This window comes from Bidens hawaiensis, unplaced genomic scaffold, assembly GCF_021521415.1.
Source record: "Bidens hawaiensis isolate Kalapana, Puna unplaced genomic scaffold, B.hawaiensis_p1.1 tig00039572_1, whole genome shotgun sequence".
Classification (NCBI taxonomy): Eukaryota; Viridiplantae; Streptophyta; class Magnoliopsida; order Asterales; family Asteraceae; genus Bidens; species Bidens hawaiensis.
In genome coordinates, this window is record NW_027496964.1 from 26,659 (window position 1) to 47,067 (window position 20,409).

The following is a 20,409-nucleotide window of genomic DNA, read 5'->3' on the forward strand; positions in this document are numbered from 1 at the left end:
CAATTGACAAGACTTGCAAATAATGGGTTTAGGCAACAACGAAGTAACAGATAAAAAACAAAGTCTATGTAGCAAAGAAATAACATCGAACGAAACATGTCCAAGGCGAGTATGCCATGTTTCAAAAGAAACTTTATTTAAAGTACTATGTTTAGAAATAAAAGCTCGGGGTCCTTCTTTTAGCACGTATAGTCCGTTCTCACAATGCCCTTTAGCCAGAACCTGCTTTGTGTGACGGTCCTGAATAGTAAAAAAAGGGTGAGACAATAAAACATCAACAGGAAGATCAGAGGTAAGCTTACTGATAGAGAGTAAACGTTTAGTGAGATTTGGAACAACTAAAACATCACGAAGGGGCAAACAGTCATTAATGAATGTTGTACCAATATTTGTAACATGAAGAGAGGACCCGTTACCAAAGATAACATGCATATTACCTTGTTGGTGGTGAGTATGCTGAAGATTTGCAGTGTCGGGAGTCATATGAGCAGTCGCTCCCGAGTCGACATTCTAATCCGGAGTGTCGTGAGTGACATGGCATTGAGCGTGGAACGCTTTAGCAATGTCTTCTTCGGTGTTAGGTGAACGAGCCGAGAAGGTGTAGGTTGGGCAGTTGATTGCAAAGTGGCTATATGCACTGCAAAGTTGGCACCGTGGTGTTCGACTACTAGAGCCACGGTCGCGGCCTCCACGTGAATTTCTTGAACCACCTCCACGATAGTTAGAGTTTCCACAACCACGACCTGAATAAGAGGAAGGTCGGTCGTGCTCTGATTGAAAAGCAGCAGCAGGTGTGGTGGTTCCATGAAGGGTCCGCAAGAATATTTAATGACTCTCGGCTTGAGAGATGAGATCGCGGAAGGCCGGAACAGGTTTAATAGCTTTAATGGTAACGGAAAACGACTCAAAGGACGGACCGAGACCATAAAGAAACCATGTAGTTTGTCCATCTCGTGAACAGGCTGACCGATTGCGACTAATTGATCACAAAAGGATTTATATTTTCGACCGTAATCGGCGACGGAGGAAGTACCTTTAGTTAACTGGCGAAGAGAGTCCCGAAGAGTATATGCTCGTTCGATGGAGGTATTGCTATAGGTGTTTTCCAAAGCTAGCCATATGTCTCTGGCTGTGGATAAGCCGAGCACTTCACAAGCCGCTTCTTCCGAAAGGGACGAGTTCAGAAGAATCGTGGCACGTTGATCTTGTTCTGTCCACAAGGCGAATTCAGGATTGGCGATAACCTTGTTGTCTTGAACAATAGTGGTCGTAGGTTTTGGGGAAGAGCCATCCACGAGAGTTAAGAGTTTCTGATACGCGAACACGGGTGTCACGTGACTCTTCCAGACAAGGTAATTTGTGGAGGATAGTTTAACGGGTATAAGGTGCAATAGGGTGTTCATTGAAAGAGGTTGATCGGATGAGGAAGAAGCCATGGCAGAGAGGAAGAGGAGGGCAGGGTAGAAGAAGGGTGGCGGCAGTATAGAATAGGTTAATTGGCTGATACCATAAAAAGATTTGATATGCAACCACACAAATGGAATTCTCTATTAACAATAATATATATACAAGGAATAATAACAAACTTCCTAGACTTTAGGAGATGACCAAATTTAGGAGATATATACCAAAAGTAAAAAATACATAAAATATTGACAATTGTTATCTAACACATACCGCAAACACAAGAGGAACATCTTGACCGGGCATATATGATTTTAAATATTTTTAAGACATATGGAACAATAGAATTTTATGGCAACAATGGTACCACAGTTGCACTCCGTTGGTTGGAAGAGATGGAGTCGATTGTGATTATTAGTAAATGCACCAAAAAATAGAAGAGTTAGTATACATCACAAATGTTCAAAGGAGAAACATTAGAGTGGTGGAACCCTCTAATAATGTCAAGTGATAGAGAACCCTGTATCAGCTATCAAAAAAATATTATATGATGTTACCATTTCTACATATAGTCTAAAAGTAGTCAGATCAAACATGGTATGATCAGCTGAGTGATTATCACAAAAAGAAAGATATATATACGTTATAATTAGCTCATGTGATCTTTGTAAAACAACAATATCATAATACTCCCTCCGTCCTATTAAAAGTGTCAATATTTCCTTTTTTGTTTGTCTCATTACAAATGTTCACTTTTAAAATTTATTAGCCAATTTTCAAATTTAGTTAAGTTAATTGACAAGATATGTCCCGTGTCTAGTCTAGTAAGGAGATTGGTATGGAGTAAAACATATATTTTGATGTCCTTAAGATACGATATGGATTATATTTTACCAATCCATCAAAAAGAGTTTAGTTAGTCTTGTAGATAAGGGAATGTAAGACAACATAGTTCCCAATCTCGTAACATTTGGTTTGAAATATGAGACAAGGAAAGATTAATATGGATAGATCGTACAACATTATTCAGCTTAAATAATTACACAATAACACGCGATAATTTACATAAGTTTTAAGGATTTTAGTTAGTCTTCTCAGCATTGTACTTTAATTTCTTAATATTTTCTAATCAAATATTCACCACTAAAAAAACATTATCTAATATATGAATTGAATAATCAAAATTATGTTGCTACAATGTACATTTAGGGTATCATTAAAAATCTTAATAAGATAATGATTAAATGCTTTTTATAAGCTAACTAATTTGAACGAGGTGGAAAAGTAATATTTATTTATTGGCTATAAATAGAAGTCCCCTAGCCAACAAGCACCTCAAAACATTCTTTTCAACACATCAAACACAACCTCTAGAAAACCTTTATATAACTTTTGATCACAAAACAACATATTGATATCGAAAATGTCCGAAAGCATATCGGATTCTGATTCTGCTATGCTTGAATTTGTTCGAAAATACCTTCTCGAAGATCCCGATATCACGAGTCCAACACCGGTGACTGAAACTCCCTTAGATGTTGAACCACATTTCAGCAGGAGCTCAAGCTTCACTAGCCCCTTTTCGGTTGAGAAATCGATCGAACCGACGTTTTGTGTCGACTTATTTGTTGATTCTCTTACTTCTGTAATAAGTCCTAGTATAAATAATAATAATAATAATAATAATAATAATAATAATAATAATAATAATAATAATATGATCAACCCTTATTTTCAAGATAATTGTTTAATGAGTACATGTAGTGAGTCTACTCAAAGTCATAGCCCGAGCCAAAGCTACACTTAGTCCCATTCAGTGAATATGTTCCAACTCACAAATTGGGAAGGTGGTCCATCACTTCACAGTCCAAGTTCTCCGGTTACGACAGAGAAACCGCGGTTTAAAGTCGACTTTTCGCTAGGAAAAGTCGAAAAAGTAAAAAAAAATGACCAAAGAAGTAAAGATTGGAGACGCTTTCGAGGCGTGAGACGACGGCCGTGGGGAAAGTTTGCGGCCGAGATAAAGAACCCCTCGAAAAAAGGGGCTCGGATTTGGCTTGGGACGTTCTCGAAGCCTGAAGAAGCCGCATTGGCTTACGATCAAGCGGCTTTCAAGATTCGTGGTTCGCGAGCTATGGTTAACTTTCCACATTTGAAAGGGTCAAAAGCTGTGAACCCTTTGTGTTCTTTGTCACTAGTAGCCTTGGAATGTAAGTTGAAAAGCAAAGGCTTCCAAACAAAAACCGAACAGTGAGTTCTGATTTTCGGTTTGATCTTTAGTTCCAAAACAATAAGGACTATGTATAATTTGGTAGATTAACTTCTTTTACATGTCTTGTTTCTTTTAAATTAAATCAATACAAGACCCCGAGATTGAAAGTTTAACGATACTTGAAGGCGGCCCTGTGTTAGTCTATTGATAACGTTTTATCGTTATATATTGATTATTATAGTTACTTAGGTTTATATAAATTAGCTAGGGTAACTTTATATAAATTATGCTAGTCTATTGATGATGATTTAACATTATTAATTATTTATATAAATTTGTTAGGTTTATCATTATTTTTTTCATTGTAGTCTAAGTATATAGAGGAAGGTTAACGTACAAATGAAATTAACGTGCTAAACATGATAATTAAGTAGATTAATTATATATACTGGTAGAGTAATTACGTAATTTGATCCAACCACAAGTGTATATATATATGCACACACATAATAGATCTATATTGTATGTAATTGATGCATAGAAAATATGGATCATTAGTACATTTTTTTCAGATCTTTGAGTCTGATTAGGGTTCTTGTAACTTTAAATAATGTACTTGAGATTGTAAATTGTGTCATGTGTGTGGTTGTAGGTTTTTTGAAGGGCTTAAATGTTAAAAGTGGAAATTAGTGATTATGACTTTATATTATTTGAGTATGACTGAATATTATTCTTACTTGAATAGTTTAAAGATGGTTTTTGAATAGGGTTTAATAATGATTCATAAGAAGTTAAAAGTAAATTCCGTTTTAGACTCGAATTTCAGTTAATTAACGTTTGGAGTGTTTATATTCCTTGGAACCAAAAGTAACTACCAACATGAGCTACAGACAAGAAAGCCAGAACAAAAGCAGAAGAAGCATGATGTCTAAAGAAACAGTTTACACTAATATTATATATATTATATTACTTATTATATATATACACACGAGGGGCAGGTTTCAATTTTCAAACGAAAGCTAAAAAATAAAAAGAGTGAATAATTGAGGAATCATATCTTTTACATATATATATATACAATATATAAAACTCTATTTCATAGGTAAATAAATAGTTTCATAGTTTCAATATTTTTAGAGTTTTTGCATATAAAATATTCCAATAAGAATACTTAAATTTGTAAAAACGAATTTTTTAACTTATTTATAAAAATTATAAGGTGACTTCTACATGTAATTAAAATGATTCATTTTTAATTATTTTTTTACATGTAAGAAATGCATGTAAATTCATCACTAGGACCGTGCATTCTAACAAATGCATTACCAACAGTCAAATTCTATCACTATAAAATAATCATGATGATTGGGATAATCCTGATAATTCACTTAGTTAAAGTCTCTATGTCAAATATGTAAATTAATAGAATGTATATTTTGGAGTTTATTGTGTAAATAGTTTTGGGTGGTTGTGCCAATAATTATTAAGTAAACCTAGTAACTACATATATTACGTCCTTTTAGACTAGGGCGTTGATTTCAGTCGACTGACAGATCTGATACATCGACTATATATAAGTCGATTATTAGGTTTTAATTTTCCCAATTGTAAATTTCAAGATTATTGTTAGTTTATCTTTGTTCAATTTTTATTACGGTTACAAACAATGAACAAGATTTAAGACGCGTGATGACATGCCATGACGTGCTCACCTTAAGCATGCAACCGTAAGACGGTAAGAGGATGGATATTCTGATGACACGTATCGATATTATGTGAGGGGGGGGGGGGGTAAGAATCATTGATAAAATTTAGGGTTTCAAACTATGGGATGAGATAAAATATTGGCAGCTACGTTGGACGTACGATTGAAGATGAGTTGACTTACGATTGATTCATAAATCATTTTTACATGTAGATGGCATTTTATAAACATTGATGAGCGATTATAAACAAACATTTAAGAAAACAAATGAACAAAAACAGGACAATTTGTTTATATTTGTTAGTTTAAATTAATGTAATATATGTTTCTTGTTATGTCGTTTTTTTTTAAATAAACGATCGTTGTACGGTCGGTTTACCAGTCGTTTTTTTTACTTTGTGTAATTTTATATTACAACTCTTTTTAGCTCTTTTAATGCAAGCCACGTTGCCCGTCAGAATCATATTGAAATTAAAAAAGTCCCAAAGATTCACATACATCATACAAAAGACCAAATTGTTATAAAAATGACAAGGATGTAGCGAATCAACAATAAATTTTATATGCATTATATTAGAGCCAGCTACCACCACTAATTTATATTCCGGTAATAACATTTAGGTATTTGATACACATCAACAATAAGCATAATGGGATAGTCCATTATTCTAAGGAAATGGAAAAGAATACTTGGTTGATCACTAAAATGAAATCAACTACTACACAAGTAATCTTATTTGACCTAAATAATATTCCTGCAGGTTAACCAACAATACAATGGAATGATCAGTGGCGAAACTTAGACTTTTATATAGGAGGGGTCAAAAGTCACGAACCCTATTTCCTGGGGGGAGGGGTGTCCTTTCTATGCCTCGCCCTTGAGAATGATAATGTTCTATTTCATTTCATAGTTCATTCTATTTTCTTCATGCATTCAATTCCTTTGTTTATTTTATTATCTCATACAAAACAGACCTTTGAAAGTTTAATGTAAATGGTAACTTTCTTCGAAAGTGTCATGTGGCAACATTGACATCTCCATCTTTTTCTTTAGTTTTAATTTCACCCTTATACTTAATTAATATACATCTTCTTAGGTATCAAATATTATAGGGGTTGTATTGTAATTGTATCATAGTATAGGATGTCCTTTGTTAGTTATAACTGGGTCTGTACTTAACAGGGGCGGGCGTGGGCAAGGCCGAGCGTGACTCCCTTCCTTGGCACATTTTCCGGGTCACTAAATATATATACATATATATATATATATATATTAAAATAAAAATTGAAAAACTTACTGGCTCTGTATATAAAACATTAAAACCTCATAGCTAATACTATGTTTTACTATGTTTATTGCTATAGCATTAATCATCGCTTAAGAAAATTATAGTTCATTAAAGCCTAAGGGCCTTTTATTTTCCTAGCTTGTGCATGACACTTGAATCCTCATGACTGGCTTTGACACTTAAGCGAGCCATTTACAAAACTAAGTGTAAGAAATGTAAATAAAAATTACATTAACATGAAGTATTTCATACCACTATCTTTAACGCTACCTTCGTGTGGTATTATTTTTGACATTCGACCTCTTGTATCAGCATCCTACCTAAGTTTAAGTTTTCTACATGAAAGAGTTTTAACTTTGACTTGGACACGCTTAACAATAAAATAAGTGATCCTTTCATCCGCAATTATTAGGCCCAAAATGTGTTAATGATATTTGAGACCTGGTATTCCCTATGAGCTTAGCATCTATCGTATTATAATATTTATAAAAAAGTATTCATAACAACCCGGTTAGTATATTACAATCAGTAAATGCTCCAGCAGTAAATATATTAATGGCAACAAGTTATCATTGAGGCAGCCACCAAAAGTAACCTACTTAGTACCAACCATTAGCGACAACTTCAAGTACTATCGGTAGTAACTGAGTAGCAGTGTAACGATACATATAGAAGACTAACATGATCAATTGTATGCCCTAGGCAAATCGTGCATCGGTCATGAACAAAAAAGATTCGTAGCATTAATTGGTTGTGAAGCATATAAAAACTCTAGTGTTAAACATGTTCATGTAGGAGTAGTCCTAGAATGGATGACCTCTAATATATATACCACTTCAAAATTGTCCATGCTCCTAATGTGGCATGCTCAAGTTCCTTCTTTCATATTCCATCCCCTTTATATATATATATATATATATATATATATATATATATATATATATATATATATCGCTTCTCGCTGTAATATCACTTCTCGCATATATATAATTTGACCTATATATATATAGGTCAAATTATATATATATATATATATATATAGTAAAATTTAATTTTTTATTTTTTTTAATTTAAGTATAGTAATATAATTTTTTTTCATCTCAGCTTTTTATAAAGGTCAAATTATTTTGGGGGATGACGTGCGTAACTATGTTTATGTGTACTATGTAATTAAAACATAAGATGTGTAACTATTACATATGTTGTGTAATTAATTATATTTGTTGCGTAATATTATGTTTAATTGTTGTATACACTTTCCTTAAAATAAAGTTTCATTCAACCTTTGCTTTCACCCGCTGCTGCCTCAACCCCCTGCTACCCTCCTCTGGTCACCGGACCTCCACCCTACAGGCTACAGCTGAGTAGCTGATGACCGATGTTCCCTCAGTCCCTCTTCTATGGTTCAACTTCTACTTGTTCATTTTAGGTGTTCTTTTACTTTTATCTAAAACTAAATTGTTAATTTGTTTATATAAATTGTCAATTTGAAATTGTTTATGCGCAATTGAATATTTGAATGATTAATTATGGTTTATTGGATGTAAATTAGAAATTTGAATTGATTAGGAATTTAGGGTTTATGTTTAAATTAGAATTGATTATCAGTTTATGGTTTAAAATTTGTTTATTTTAAAATTAGGTAACTTGAAAGATAAAATAGCAAAGTTTTATTAACAATCTTTCTAAACGAAAATTCCAAGAAAATAATGATATCGGTCCAACACCAAGTTAAAAAAAAGTATTATATGAAGTAAGGTAAGAAAAAATTTCGGTTATTGTATGGAATACGATAAGAAAAAATTTCAGTTATTTTATGAAATAAGGAAAACAATTCCGTTTACATTGCATAAAATATCATAAAAAAAATTGAATGTTACCCCTGAGATTTTGGTCTAGATCCGTCGCTGCTAAGATCGTCACATGTTCTAAAGGGGCAAGGGTGAATTCGTCATGAAATATGTGAGCGTGAAGATTCAAATCATGACACTCTTATTCAAATCCTAAAGCACCATTAAATCATGACAAGTCTAAAATGTTGTCGCGTTAAGAATATTGACGCACCTTTATAGAACCTTGATGCTTAGGCATCCGATTCAATCAATTAAGATTTGAACCAAGTCATTTCACTAAAAAGGTAACATGGATGCCAATCCAACCAAATGTCAAATGGTTTTCATAAATTACTTATGTAACACCTTGACAATATGGGCCCAAAATGACACTTTTAGAAATACAGAGGCCAGTCGACAATAACAACAAAGTTATATTCTGGTTTAAAGTGAAAATAGTGGAAATCAGGTGGTTGCGGACTGTTAGCCAAAGCTTGATAGCCAGCTACATAGCCATGAATTAATACGGACGTGACACGTGGCAGATGACATATCGACACGTATAGGAAGATTCAGCATGGCGGCAGACCGCCACCCTAGCCGCTAACACTCCACCAAGCCATAATATCTAAAAATCGGTGGCGGACCACCAACAATTATCTTAACGGTCCGTGATGGATCTGCGAACTAAGCTATAAATAAAGGGATTGAGAACCCAACCCTCGTGTCTCAATTAGCATGAACTTTCTTCCCGATCGCGAAGAAGTCATAGCCTCGCCTCGTAACTAGTTAAAATATATTTTTGGTAACTTTTCTAAAAGTACGCCTTTACTTATATCTAAACTAACACCTTAGACGAAGATATAGTCAATCCTTGTTACAAAGTTTAAACTATCTACAAATGTTTTGTTAATGAACGTTTCGTCATGATGTCTTTGTAATAAAGATATGACTAATCAAACAAATGGACTAAAAGTCTAACTATTATGATAATCTATTAGAAAAGTAAATGTATTATTACTTATTAAGGGTTTTGAACTATAAAATGAGGTAAACGTTTTAAAGCAAGGTTTGAAATTGTAAAACCAGACCTTGTAAGGTTTAAAGTTGTTTCTTATGATGATCTAGAGATTTGAAATAACCTATAATGTAACTATGGTTAAGGATCAAAGTGTCTCCAAATTGGAATTGACTATCAAAAGGCTATATACGTGGTGAATATGTTTAGATGTGGCAATTGTGATCCATGGTTTGAATGAGTTGTATCAAAATGTATATGATGGGTTAGAATGGGTCAAACTAAAACAAGAAAATGATTGAAACGGGTCAAAACGGGTTGACATTTCTCAAGATTTTTTTTTTATGTAACGAGAAAAACGGAGGAAATTTTTTAGTATTTTTACTTTTTAAGTTTTTTATTTATATTTCGAGTTATAATTTTTTAATTATTTTTTTTGATTTTTTTGGTGATGGGTTTTGAAATGAGTCAAAATGGGTTGAGATTTCAAAACCCATTTCAAAACCCCTCACCAAAAAATTCAAAAAAAATAATTAAGAAATTATAACTCGAAATATAAATCAAAAAATTAAAAAGTAAAAATACTAAAAAGTTTCCTCAGTTTTTCTCGTTTCATAAAAAAAATTCTTGAGAAATGTCAACCCGTTTTGACCCGTTTCAATCATTTTCCTTTTTAGTTTGACCTATTCTGACCCATCATATACATTTTGATACAACTTATTCAACCCAATGAGTCACAATTGACACCCCTAAATATGTTCACTTTTTTGTCTATGCTTTACTATTTTAAAACATTGGGTGTGTCCTTTTTCAGCGGGCTCGTTTATTAAACAAGCTTTTTTTTAAGCATGGACTCATAGCTCAGCTTGATTCAAAATTTTAATGAGCTAATTTCGAATAGCTCACAAGCAACTTCTCTCCTCGCATCAACACCCAAAGTGTAACTATATCATACCACTAGCCCATTCTCATAAGGTAAAAACAAGTAGATTTGTGATAAGGAAACAAACAAGTAGCATCACTTACTAGAAACTAAACACTTGGTAGAACAGAAGATGTTGATTACTTGCAATGAAATCACTAAAATAGACACCAAATATGAAACATGGAATATTATATTAATATATGATATGACAAGAATATTTGTCGACAAGGACATGAATGTTATAAAAATTATTGTGTTAACTGCAAGTGCAAACTTTAAGAAATACGGATGAGATAATAACTTACTAAATACTAAAAACTGGGAATAAACTCTTTATATTTTAAAAATTGAAATGAAATGTGAAATATATGCTTAAGATACTAAATAAATAAATAAATATATTTTTTTAAAGGCTGAATATATTAAAAACCAGGGGGTTTGAGAAGGGGCGGGAAGAGCAACGCCTCACGGTTCCCAGCTTGATCACCCAGGTATGCTTGAAAAATTAAATTTTATATATATTATATATGGATTTTGAAAAAAAAAATTGTGTTATTAATAAAAGAAACAAACATCAATCCATATACTTTTAGTGTGTGTGTATTATACTCATAAAGGCCTAGATTTTTATACGTTTTAGGTTCATAAACTTTTAACGATTTATGGGATGACCCAAATAAACAACAAAACCCTAACTAGAAACTAGAAGCCCAAAAAATACACACGCAACGAAAACAAAGAAACAAAAACGTCCCATAAAGAATTACTGTTGGACCAATGACACACTTTTGTTGTTTAGTGTCTTATTTGTAGTTTGTAAATAATATTTAATTAATAACCAGCATTGATATTTAGCTTTGTCACCATAATAAAAGGATTAAAAGCTGACCTAGTCTTATTGTTAAGAAACTGAGAAAACGTATTCAGACTTTTCATTCAACACAATGATCCAGGTTTATCAAAACAAAACCATTATGGTGTTTGTTTAAATAATCTTGTGATTGAAGCAGTTACATACACACTTAAGAGAATGCGTTCATCATCATAGTTGGTTCACTTGAGGAAGCATCAACACCAGATGAACACTTCCTTTGGTGTTGATGTTTTCTAAAGCGAACCAATCATGGCAATGAAATTACTAATTATGAGGAAACCTGATTTACGTCAAATGTTAGGAGTGAAAAGACTTGATACAAGAATTGGCATGTGTTTCCCAAGGTCACGTCCAGGGTCGTCTCGAGATTTCGAGTGGTCAAGACGAGTAATAAAAGATTGCCCTTATATAAAAAATATCAAAAGATTGACAATAGTTATAATGCTTCATTACTAGGTCTAGACATTATTAGATTGTTTAATAGACTTATTCAAAAAAAATTGGACCCTTATTGATTTTTTTGGCCTTTATTTACACCATGCCCTAGACGTCGGCCGAGTCCTGTATAGGTCTTAGTGCATGGCCCCGTCCAACTCTACTATGAGGGCTCATTTGAGAAAACAATGCAAGGCGGTGAAAACCAACTCGACTCATGATCAAGCACAAATATCAAGTGAAGTTCTTGAAGTCCACGAATAAACACTAAAGGAAGGCGCCCATGATTATCTTTTGTAAACGTATTCTCGATTTTCTATGTTTCTTGCAATGAGATTACGTTTTGGTAATTCTTAAATTTTAAAAAAAAACAAATAAAAAGAACTTTATTGAGTTTATTTGACGTATCATTAAGTATTTAATTGACTTTTTTGTATTTTAAGTTAATATTTTTCAAGAATTAGTTACTAACCCTAGTTTATTCTAATCGATTTCATAGGTTAGATTTTTATACATATGAAAACCGATTATGACCATGTTAACCAATAACCGGTTCGTTATTAACGAATGTTACTAAAACTGGTAAACCGATATTTGCACCTCTATATGTGCATGGGCATGACTTGCATCACTAATAGCCACTCGGATCCGAGGCCACAACTCTAGGCTCGGTGAATGGATCTGAGGCAGGCTCTATGGGCCTCTGGTTCCAGATAATGGGCCGTTGATGATACCTTCTACGTATGGACTACAACGGATAGTGGTTTTATTGTTATTAATGGGCTTAGGATACTGGAATTTGGAATCTTTTATAAGTTTATTCAATTTGTGTTAATTTTAGCTCATTGTAGTCAATGCTAAAGTTCTCTTTTATTTCTTTTAACGGCGTTTTAACTTCGCAGAAAGTCATTAGGCCCACCAATAACCATACCCGATTTCAACACCTGAGACGGAATGTCAAGTTCAACGGTTCATTATTCATTTAACGTTTCAGAGACTCGAACTCATTGATTCTCCTGAAGAAAACCGCTAAGAAAACACAACTGATATCAACCAATCCAATTGATTATTTAATAATGAACTTGAACTTTAATTTAATAATTATCAAAACATTGAAACATAACAAGATAAGAACACATCTAACTACACATGCTAACGAGGAATCACACCTATCATCCCAACAAACCCTCTTTTAAGTTTTAAGCGATTTGATGTGACTCACCAACCCCACGTTATTCAATTACATCAATTTCGTTAGAAATAGAATACACAAATCTGAATTTTATTTATCTAAAAATACAATTAAAAAACAAAAATAACATAAACATCGTGTTATATTTATACTAAAAGATGTACACTTGATCTTCACTCAATATTGCTTACAATAAGAATAAGAATATGTTTCTCATTTTGCTCATATCAATTCTCATAAACGAAATCAGAGTGAAAATAGTGTGAATATTCAATTATTATGCAAGTTGTAACTTGTAAGTATATGATTATTATGCGAGTAAGTTTAGCAATGAAAGTGAACGCCTCAACCACCGAAATCAAATGAAACCAAACCGAAATCAACTGAAAATCAGTAAAACGGTTCTTTTGTATCATTGGTTAACTTAAATTAACCAGATCGAATCATTGATACGTTTTTATATTCTAGCTTTTGTACATCTATTTAATGTATTTATACCTCCACTTCATGTATTTAGACCTTAATTTCATGTATTTATAAGCAAAAATTTTAGCTCAAGTTTTGTGTTGGTTATTACTAATTAGTTAATAAAATTGATTAACTAATGACTTTGGTTTCAATCTAGACTAATAATCAAATCGATCCAAACTAAGTTGTCCACCAGTCGACTAGTCCCCGTTATTAAAATTATACTTTGCTAAATAAAATATAGAAAACAACAAGATTACAATAAAAGATACCATGTATCGTCTTATTTATTTATTTATTATTATTATTAAACCTAAGTTCGATCAAGTATTTACTTGTGTCACTTTTGGTGGGATGACGGATGATTGGAATCAGGCCTTATAAGGTTGGTTGTCAGTCCGAATCCGAGTCTCACCGGGTTTTTGTCCCACCGTGTTACTCCCAAGAGTTCTGCTTTTGTGACGCTACAAAGATTGTCAATGTCAAGTGCTAGTTTTCCGGAAAACGCACAAACCAAACTCTGAAACCATCGTTGGTTAACTTAATTGTAAATCTGGAACAAAAACTTGTACATTACTCAACTTAGTGAACAACAAAGCCCGTCTTCCTTCGTCAACTACCAACAAGTAATAATCTAATAATAATAATAATAGTAGTAACTCTAAGCCACGTCATCACCGCCGGTACACACATACGCCGTGATCTATATATTCTACTCCACCGTAACAACTTCCACGCTATGGCGGTGGCAACGGCGGCTTCTAGCAGCGATAACACCGCACCTCCGTCACAGTCCATGGACAAATCAGCTACAACAAACTCGTCTGATGCTGCAACCGCCGGCGAATCTCCGGCGTCAGATCCGGTTGATAGCTCCGATTCGTCTCGCAGATCTTCCGTACAGCTAGAGTTTCAGGTGCGATTAGGTTTTGTATTGGATATTGAGATATTGAGTTGACTGTTTGACCTAATTTTTGACCTAATTGTTTGTTGATGTGTGTTTTCAGCCTTCGTTGAGGAGTGAAGAGTATCGGCAGCTGTTTCGGCTTCCTCCTGAAGAAGTAATTATTATTATTATTATTATTATTATTACTATTACTATTATTATTATTATTGTTGTTGTTGTTGAAGAGTCATGTAAAAGAACCGAACGAACATGAACACTTAATCAAACACAAATTTAGTGTTCGTGTTCGTTTATTTAGAAAATGAACATGTTCATGTTCGTTTATGTTCGTTTGTTTAAATTTAAACGAACAGCTCACGAACATAAACACACTTAAATGAACAAGTATAAAACCATTAAGTAGATTACTATTCAAGATAATATTTAAGTCTTTTCTATTAATATTTAAACGAACGTCCTGCTGAACGGTTCACGAACATTTCACCGAACGTTCGGTTTGTTTACAGGCCTAGTTCTTAACATTTGTTGTGTTTAAGTTATATCTGCTCATTATTTTGCTAGAATAGAGAATAGATATGAAAAACTAGATTACTTTTATTTGAATTGGATTATATCAAAAACTTGGATTATGAAATGGTGAAACAAAGTTATAGAATTGGATCAATATATCCAATTGAATGAGTATGAGTAGGAAATAGGACAAAGTTATAAACAGTTATAAACAATCCATGGATGAAGATAGACAAGTAGATTTCTAATTTTTAATAGTAACTAAATCTTCAATTTTTGTTTGTAGGGAATAAACTGAAGCAAAATGGCTATTAAATAATGCCTTTAGTTTACTAGAGAGATTGGACCGTTTCTTTTCCATTCCTTCGATAAAAAGATTCATTCTCTTCATAAAAAATAGGAAACCGAACCGATAAAACCAATAAAGATGTCGTCTTATGACCTCTTCCTCTATATTCTTCTGACGTTGCAACCTTTACCGCAATGATGTTGTCCATAGATCATATTATTTCGTGGATTGATTTCACTTGAGGGTCTACGGTTCCATTGCGTGTGCTTGGGGTAGAAGTTTTATGTTTGGACTTTAGGGCTTTAGGATTTAGGTATTGTTTTAACATTTAATTATTCAGGTAGGATGGAGAATAGAGTTAGGGTTATTGGTGATTTGATCATGCTATTTGTTGCGGTTAGGGTTATTGGATGCATTTACAATCTCAACGTCACCTTCAATGATTTAGCTTGTACCTAAGAGGTCTCTGATTTTTTGTTTACTATTTCTGGGGCTGTAGTATAGTTGGTTCATGATTTGCTTATGTAGAGGCTGTATGTGCTGCAGATAGTGAATTCCAATCTAGTTTACCGGTGTTAGGTCTGGAGGCAGTAATGTAGATGTGAGCACATAGAACTTGTAGCTACTTGAGCAAACATGATAGTTATTTTTCTAAAATTAACAGTATATTGCATTATATGGTTGGCTTATGTAGAGGCTGTATTGCAGATAGTGAGTTTTAATATAGTTTATCCGTGTTAGGTTTGGAGGTAATGATATGGATGTGAAGAACACATCGAATTTGTAGCTACTTAAATAAACAGAATAGTTATTTTTCTAAAATTAACAGAATATTTCATTAACTTTACATAGGCGCAGACACGATTCAGTGATGTGTTAGAAAACAATTTTGGAACTCTAGTGACTAGTCTAGTTAAAGAATGTCTACTGTGCCTGTTGGTTTATATTGTTAAAACTTGTGCATTAAATTCACATTCTCTAATTTATCTCAAATTCTGAAAGCATATTATTTTCCTGTCTTTCTTTAACTTCTGTTTATTAGGTCCTTATTCAAGATTTCAACTGTGCATTGCAAGAGAATTTCATTCTTCAGGTTTGTTTGGTCCTTTGTCTGTTTAATGCTGAGTTTCTAAACATTGTTCTTATCTTGATCATTATTTTATAACTAACTGCATGTATTGAGTTCCCTCAGCTACTTTTGGTAAATGAGTGTGCACTTTTTTTTAGTTTCTGATTATTCTTGCTTGATATGTTGTAGGGTCATATGTACCTGTTTCTTCATCACATATGCTTTTACTCAAACCTGTTTGGATTTGAGACAAAGGTGTTTTTATGAACCTAAAGTCCATTGTTTTCTTAAGTTATTTTCTTGTGAAATACGATGTCAATCAATTTTGAATGGTGGTTGTTCACATGCAGAAAATAGTTGCTTTTGAGGAAATTACCTCAGTAAAAAGAGCAAAGACTGCAGGAATATTCCCTACAGCCATAGAACTAATAGCTTCAGAAAAGAAGGTATTATAATTGACTGATCTCTGTCTATTGTCTAGTAATTGAAACAGAAACAGTACTTATGTGTTTTTTGGGCTCTTTTTGAAATTTAACATGATGTATACATTAGGCGATGACATCTTAAGTTCTTAACTTGCTTTTTATTTCTGCAGTATTTCTTTACATCTTTTTTATCACGTGATGAAGCCTTTAAGCTTATTAATGATGGTTGGGTAGAACATGGAAATGGAAGTAAAGCTATTTCTGATCAACAGGTTTCTACATCTTTAACACAGCTTACAAGTGATGATCAATTGATAACCGTATCTGTTACTTTATTATAGTTAGTTATACTTATTATTTTTTTTGCAGGACTCGAGATCTGAGTTGATTGATGATGAGCCTGAAATTGTTATGGTTGAAAATCCAAATGAAGCCAGACCACCAGGGGAAGATCTTGAAACTGCAAACAGAAACATGGGTGACGTCACTCAAGAAGATCCCAATGGTACGCGTGGCATTGAACCGGAAGTGGCGGTGACGCCATCAGGAGTGCAAGACACAATAGAAGAGGATGCAGTTCTTGTTCAAAATACTGATTGTTCATCTTCTGGAAAGTCATTTGCATGGGAGATTGAGGATGCTGATGCACCCGAGGGTTAGTTTCTTTTGGATAATTGATGAGTTACACTTGCTAACAGTTAATGTTTAGAAGTAATGCATCACTTTTTTTCATTTGCAGTCCCCGGGGAGTATACTCTAGCTGCTGAATCTACATTTCCGGTAGCATTATTTATTTTAGTAGAGTAATGGTAACACTTTGTCATGCCAATATGTGCTAGAAAGTTATATTTATGTTACTCGTCTCTCTTTTGCAGATAAAGGTGGATGAGTTCTTTAGTCTCTTTTTTTCAGATGAAGCTCTCCCTTTTCTTGAATCATATCACAAAAAATGTGGAGATAAAGGTGACTTATGTTATATATTATGAAATTGATATAATTCACTTGATCACTTGAATTTAAATATAAATTTAAATCTTTTTGTTTTCCAGATCTTAAGTGCACATCATGGAAACCGCATGAACAACTTGGTCATGCTCGTGAAGTATCATTCCAGCATCCAATTAAAATTTATTTTGGTACGTGTTATAGTAGAATGTGTAATTATTTTGTATTTATATATCGGTAAATAGCTATTGTTGTTGCAATGTTAATGTTTCTTTTTCTCCTTTTAGGTGCTAGGTTTGGTACTTGCAATGAAGTACAAAATTATCGAGTTTACAGAAACAGGTGGACTGCATTTTCCCTGTTAAAATGAATTTTTATTGCGCCATTTGTGTAAACTTTCTAAAGGCTGTGTAAAGTATTCTTGTGACACGTTTATTTACAGTTTATCAATTTTAATTTATTCCTAACTTCAATTTGTACCAGTCATTTGGTTGTGAAGACATCACAAGTAATCAATGATGTTCCCTATGGGGACTACTTTTCCGTGGAGGTATGCTTTCATATAAAATATAAAATATCACGAGTGATCAATGTGTTAGTTTTTTACTTGAACAACGCAGTGTTTAAGAGGAAATGTGAATATATTTTATTTTATATGTTTGCAGGGGTTATGGGATGTAGTAGCAAATTCAAATAATAGCTGCACGTTAAAGGTGTATGTGACTGTGGCGTTCTCCAAGAAAACCATGTGGAAAGGTTTGCATTGCTTATATACTTAACCAAATCTGGTTACATAAATTTAAGGGAAAATTCAAGAAAGATCAGAATAATTGTTTTTTCCATAATAAGGCGATGAAAATTAACGGATTTACAATTTTCAGGGAAGATAGTGAGGGCTACGGTTGAAGAGTGTCGAGATACGTTTGCAGCCTTCATAGAACTTGTATCTTCTTTATTTCTCTTTCATCCTATATAAAATTTTATATAAAAAATAATAATTATTATCAAGGGTCTGATAAAAGTTCTAGTTATGAATTATTTACATTTTTTTCACAGGCACATGCTTTACTAAAACAGAAGACTGTTGATAGAGAAGGTAACTTTTATAAATGCTACACTTGTGTGATATTGATATTAAATGTGGTTTGTAATATTATTATTTTATATTTCGTTGGTGTTTCTTTTCAGCCAACAACCGGATATCTGAGGTTAATGTAGGACCACCAGTAGAGGCCCCAAATCAATTAGGACCGCCATGTCAGAACGGGGACATAATGGCGACACAAAGCATTCCACAGATTCAGGAAGTGAACACTGTCAACAACTCATTTCAAGGACCTCCAAGAGGCTCAGCAACTGCGGTCTCCTTTTTCAGAGATTCTGTACCAAAAATGTTTTCATCATTCAGGTCTCAGAATCAGGTCCCGTCTTTTGTTGTTATTCTTATGGCTGTGGTCATCCTTCTAATGCAGGTACTATTTTACTTCCACGTGTGTTTACTTTACTCGGTTAAAAGTATTGATAAAACTAGTGGGACTTGTAACGAATAAAAACAACTCATTTAAGTTCAGGTCAAAACGGGTTGGGTTTGACCCATCAATACCTTTTTTGGTTCGTTTTTTAGATTTATCTGTAATTATATTTGGAAATCAAGTTGTAATTTTCATCTGTTAATCAAAATATAAAATAATTTAAGAGGTTTTAAGCATTTGAGTGCGTTTTAGACAACTTTCTACCATTTTAATAGGGGTGCTAAACCGGTCGTGTTCATGGGTTGGCAGGTCCAACCCAAGGAAATGGACCAAGAACCTTGTTAGACATATGAACCCGAACACGTCACCAATGTTAGCGGGTTGACACAAACACGACTCTTTTACCCCATTTTCTATTTTTCATAATTTTGTTGCATATTTATACTTTAAAATTACTACTTACTACCAAAAAAAAAACAAAAAACAAATTGATATAAGCAGTTACATGTTAGTTATAAAATCTAAATTTGGCATAAATTATTTAACAAATTTATGTTATGATATAAAACACTTTAAAAAAAACGGGTTAAGCGGGTCGACACATGAACCTCTCGATTTGGCATGAACACGACCCGTTTATCAAAACAGGTTAATGGGTTGACCTGAATATGATCTTAACAAGTTTTGCTTTATTTGACCCGCTTCCTTGATTGCTAATTTTTTTCTATTTTACCTGTTAAAGAGTCATTACCGATATAATACTTCCCGAGGCACACCAAAAAGTTAATATCATAAATTCATAATAAGTAAAAATTTGAACGTGGAAACTTGAGTTTTGACCTGAGCTCATTACCCAACTTCCCGACCCGTAGAGACTACTAACATATTCATTTTGCTGTCGGTTGATGCAGATAAGTATTGTTGTGCTACTACTGAGACCACAGACCGTCCAAGTAGTTTCAGACACGGCTTGGATTACCAAGGCCCGCATAGACAGAAGGGCAGAGACGGTAACATTACTACACAAACAGATGGACCATCTTAAAGAGGAGATGCTCATCGTTGAAACATTACTCGAAAAAATGAGACACGAGCATGATATGTTATCGGTTCAGGTTAAAAAGCTAACACTTCATAAAAGTTAGCGTTTGTGAGGTATGTGTGTATAAACTATAAAGTTCGAGTCATGTATGTGTGCATTCTCCTTTATGCTCTTTGTGTTTATTATTCTTAAATTCGGTATGTAGGAGATAAATTGTAATCGAGTTGTGAACATGTTAAAAGAGATGCCAAAAAAACTGTATAGTCATATCGGTTATTATGATTTGTATTGGTGATTACTATCATCTTTAACTTTATTTTATTTGGTTCGGTTTGGTTAATAAAAAGTAGAAAAATACAGTCGCCATTTTTATGCAACTTCGTCGCTAATTTATGC

General features: G+C 33.4%; 1 protein-coding gene and 1 pseudogene across 1 annotated transcript; both read left to right on the forward strand.

Annotated features, from left to right (window-relative positions):
* Window positions 1-2,640: 2,640 nt before the first annotated feature.
* Window positions 2,641-3,770, forward strand: LOC143591315 (uncharacterized; annotated as a pseudogene).
* A 10,286-nt stretch (window positions 3,771-14,056) lies between these two features.
* Window positions 14,057-20,247, forward strand: LOC143591314 (protein VASCULAR ASSOCIATED DEATH 1, chloroplastic-like). The gene is made up of 17 exons (XM_077071556.1): window positions 14,057-14,270; window positions 14,362-14,415; window positions 16,103-16,153; window positions 16,319-16,384; window positions 16,480-16,575; window positions 16,725-16,826; window positions 16,924-17,209; window positions 17,294-17,334; window positions 17,430-17,517; window positions 17,604-17,690; window positions 17,787-17,841; window positions 17,983-18,049; window positions 18,165-18,255; window positions 18,381-18,442; window positions 18,556-18,595; window positions 18,688-18,971; window positions 19,883-20,247. The coding sequence occupies exons 1-17, from the start codon at window positions 14,094-14,096 to the stop codon at window positions 20,114-20,116; spliced, it is 1,881 nt and encodes a 626-aa protein (XP_076927671.1). The 5' UTR covers window positions 14,057-14,093; the 3' UTR covers window positions 20,117-20,247.
* Window positions 20,248-20,409: the final 162 nt, after the last annotated feature.

What these genes read in the sequence shown, in the direction of transcription:
- LOC143591314 (XM_077071556.1), top strand. Translation starts at nt 14,094, where the DNA reads ATGGCGGTGGCAACGGCGGCTTCTAGCAGCGATAACACCGCACCTCCG. An exon ending in CAAAAAATGTGGAGATAAAG is followed by an intron (nt 17,518 to 17,603) that starts GTGACTTATGTT and finishes TTTGTTTTCCAG; the next exon opens with ATCTTAAGTGCACATCATGG. An exon ending in TATCGAGTTTACAGAAACAG is followed by an intron (nt 17,842 to 17,982) that starts GTGGACTGCATT and finishes AATTTGTACCAG; the next exon opens with TCATTTGGTTGTGAAGACAT.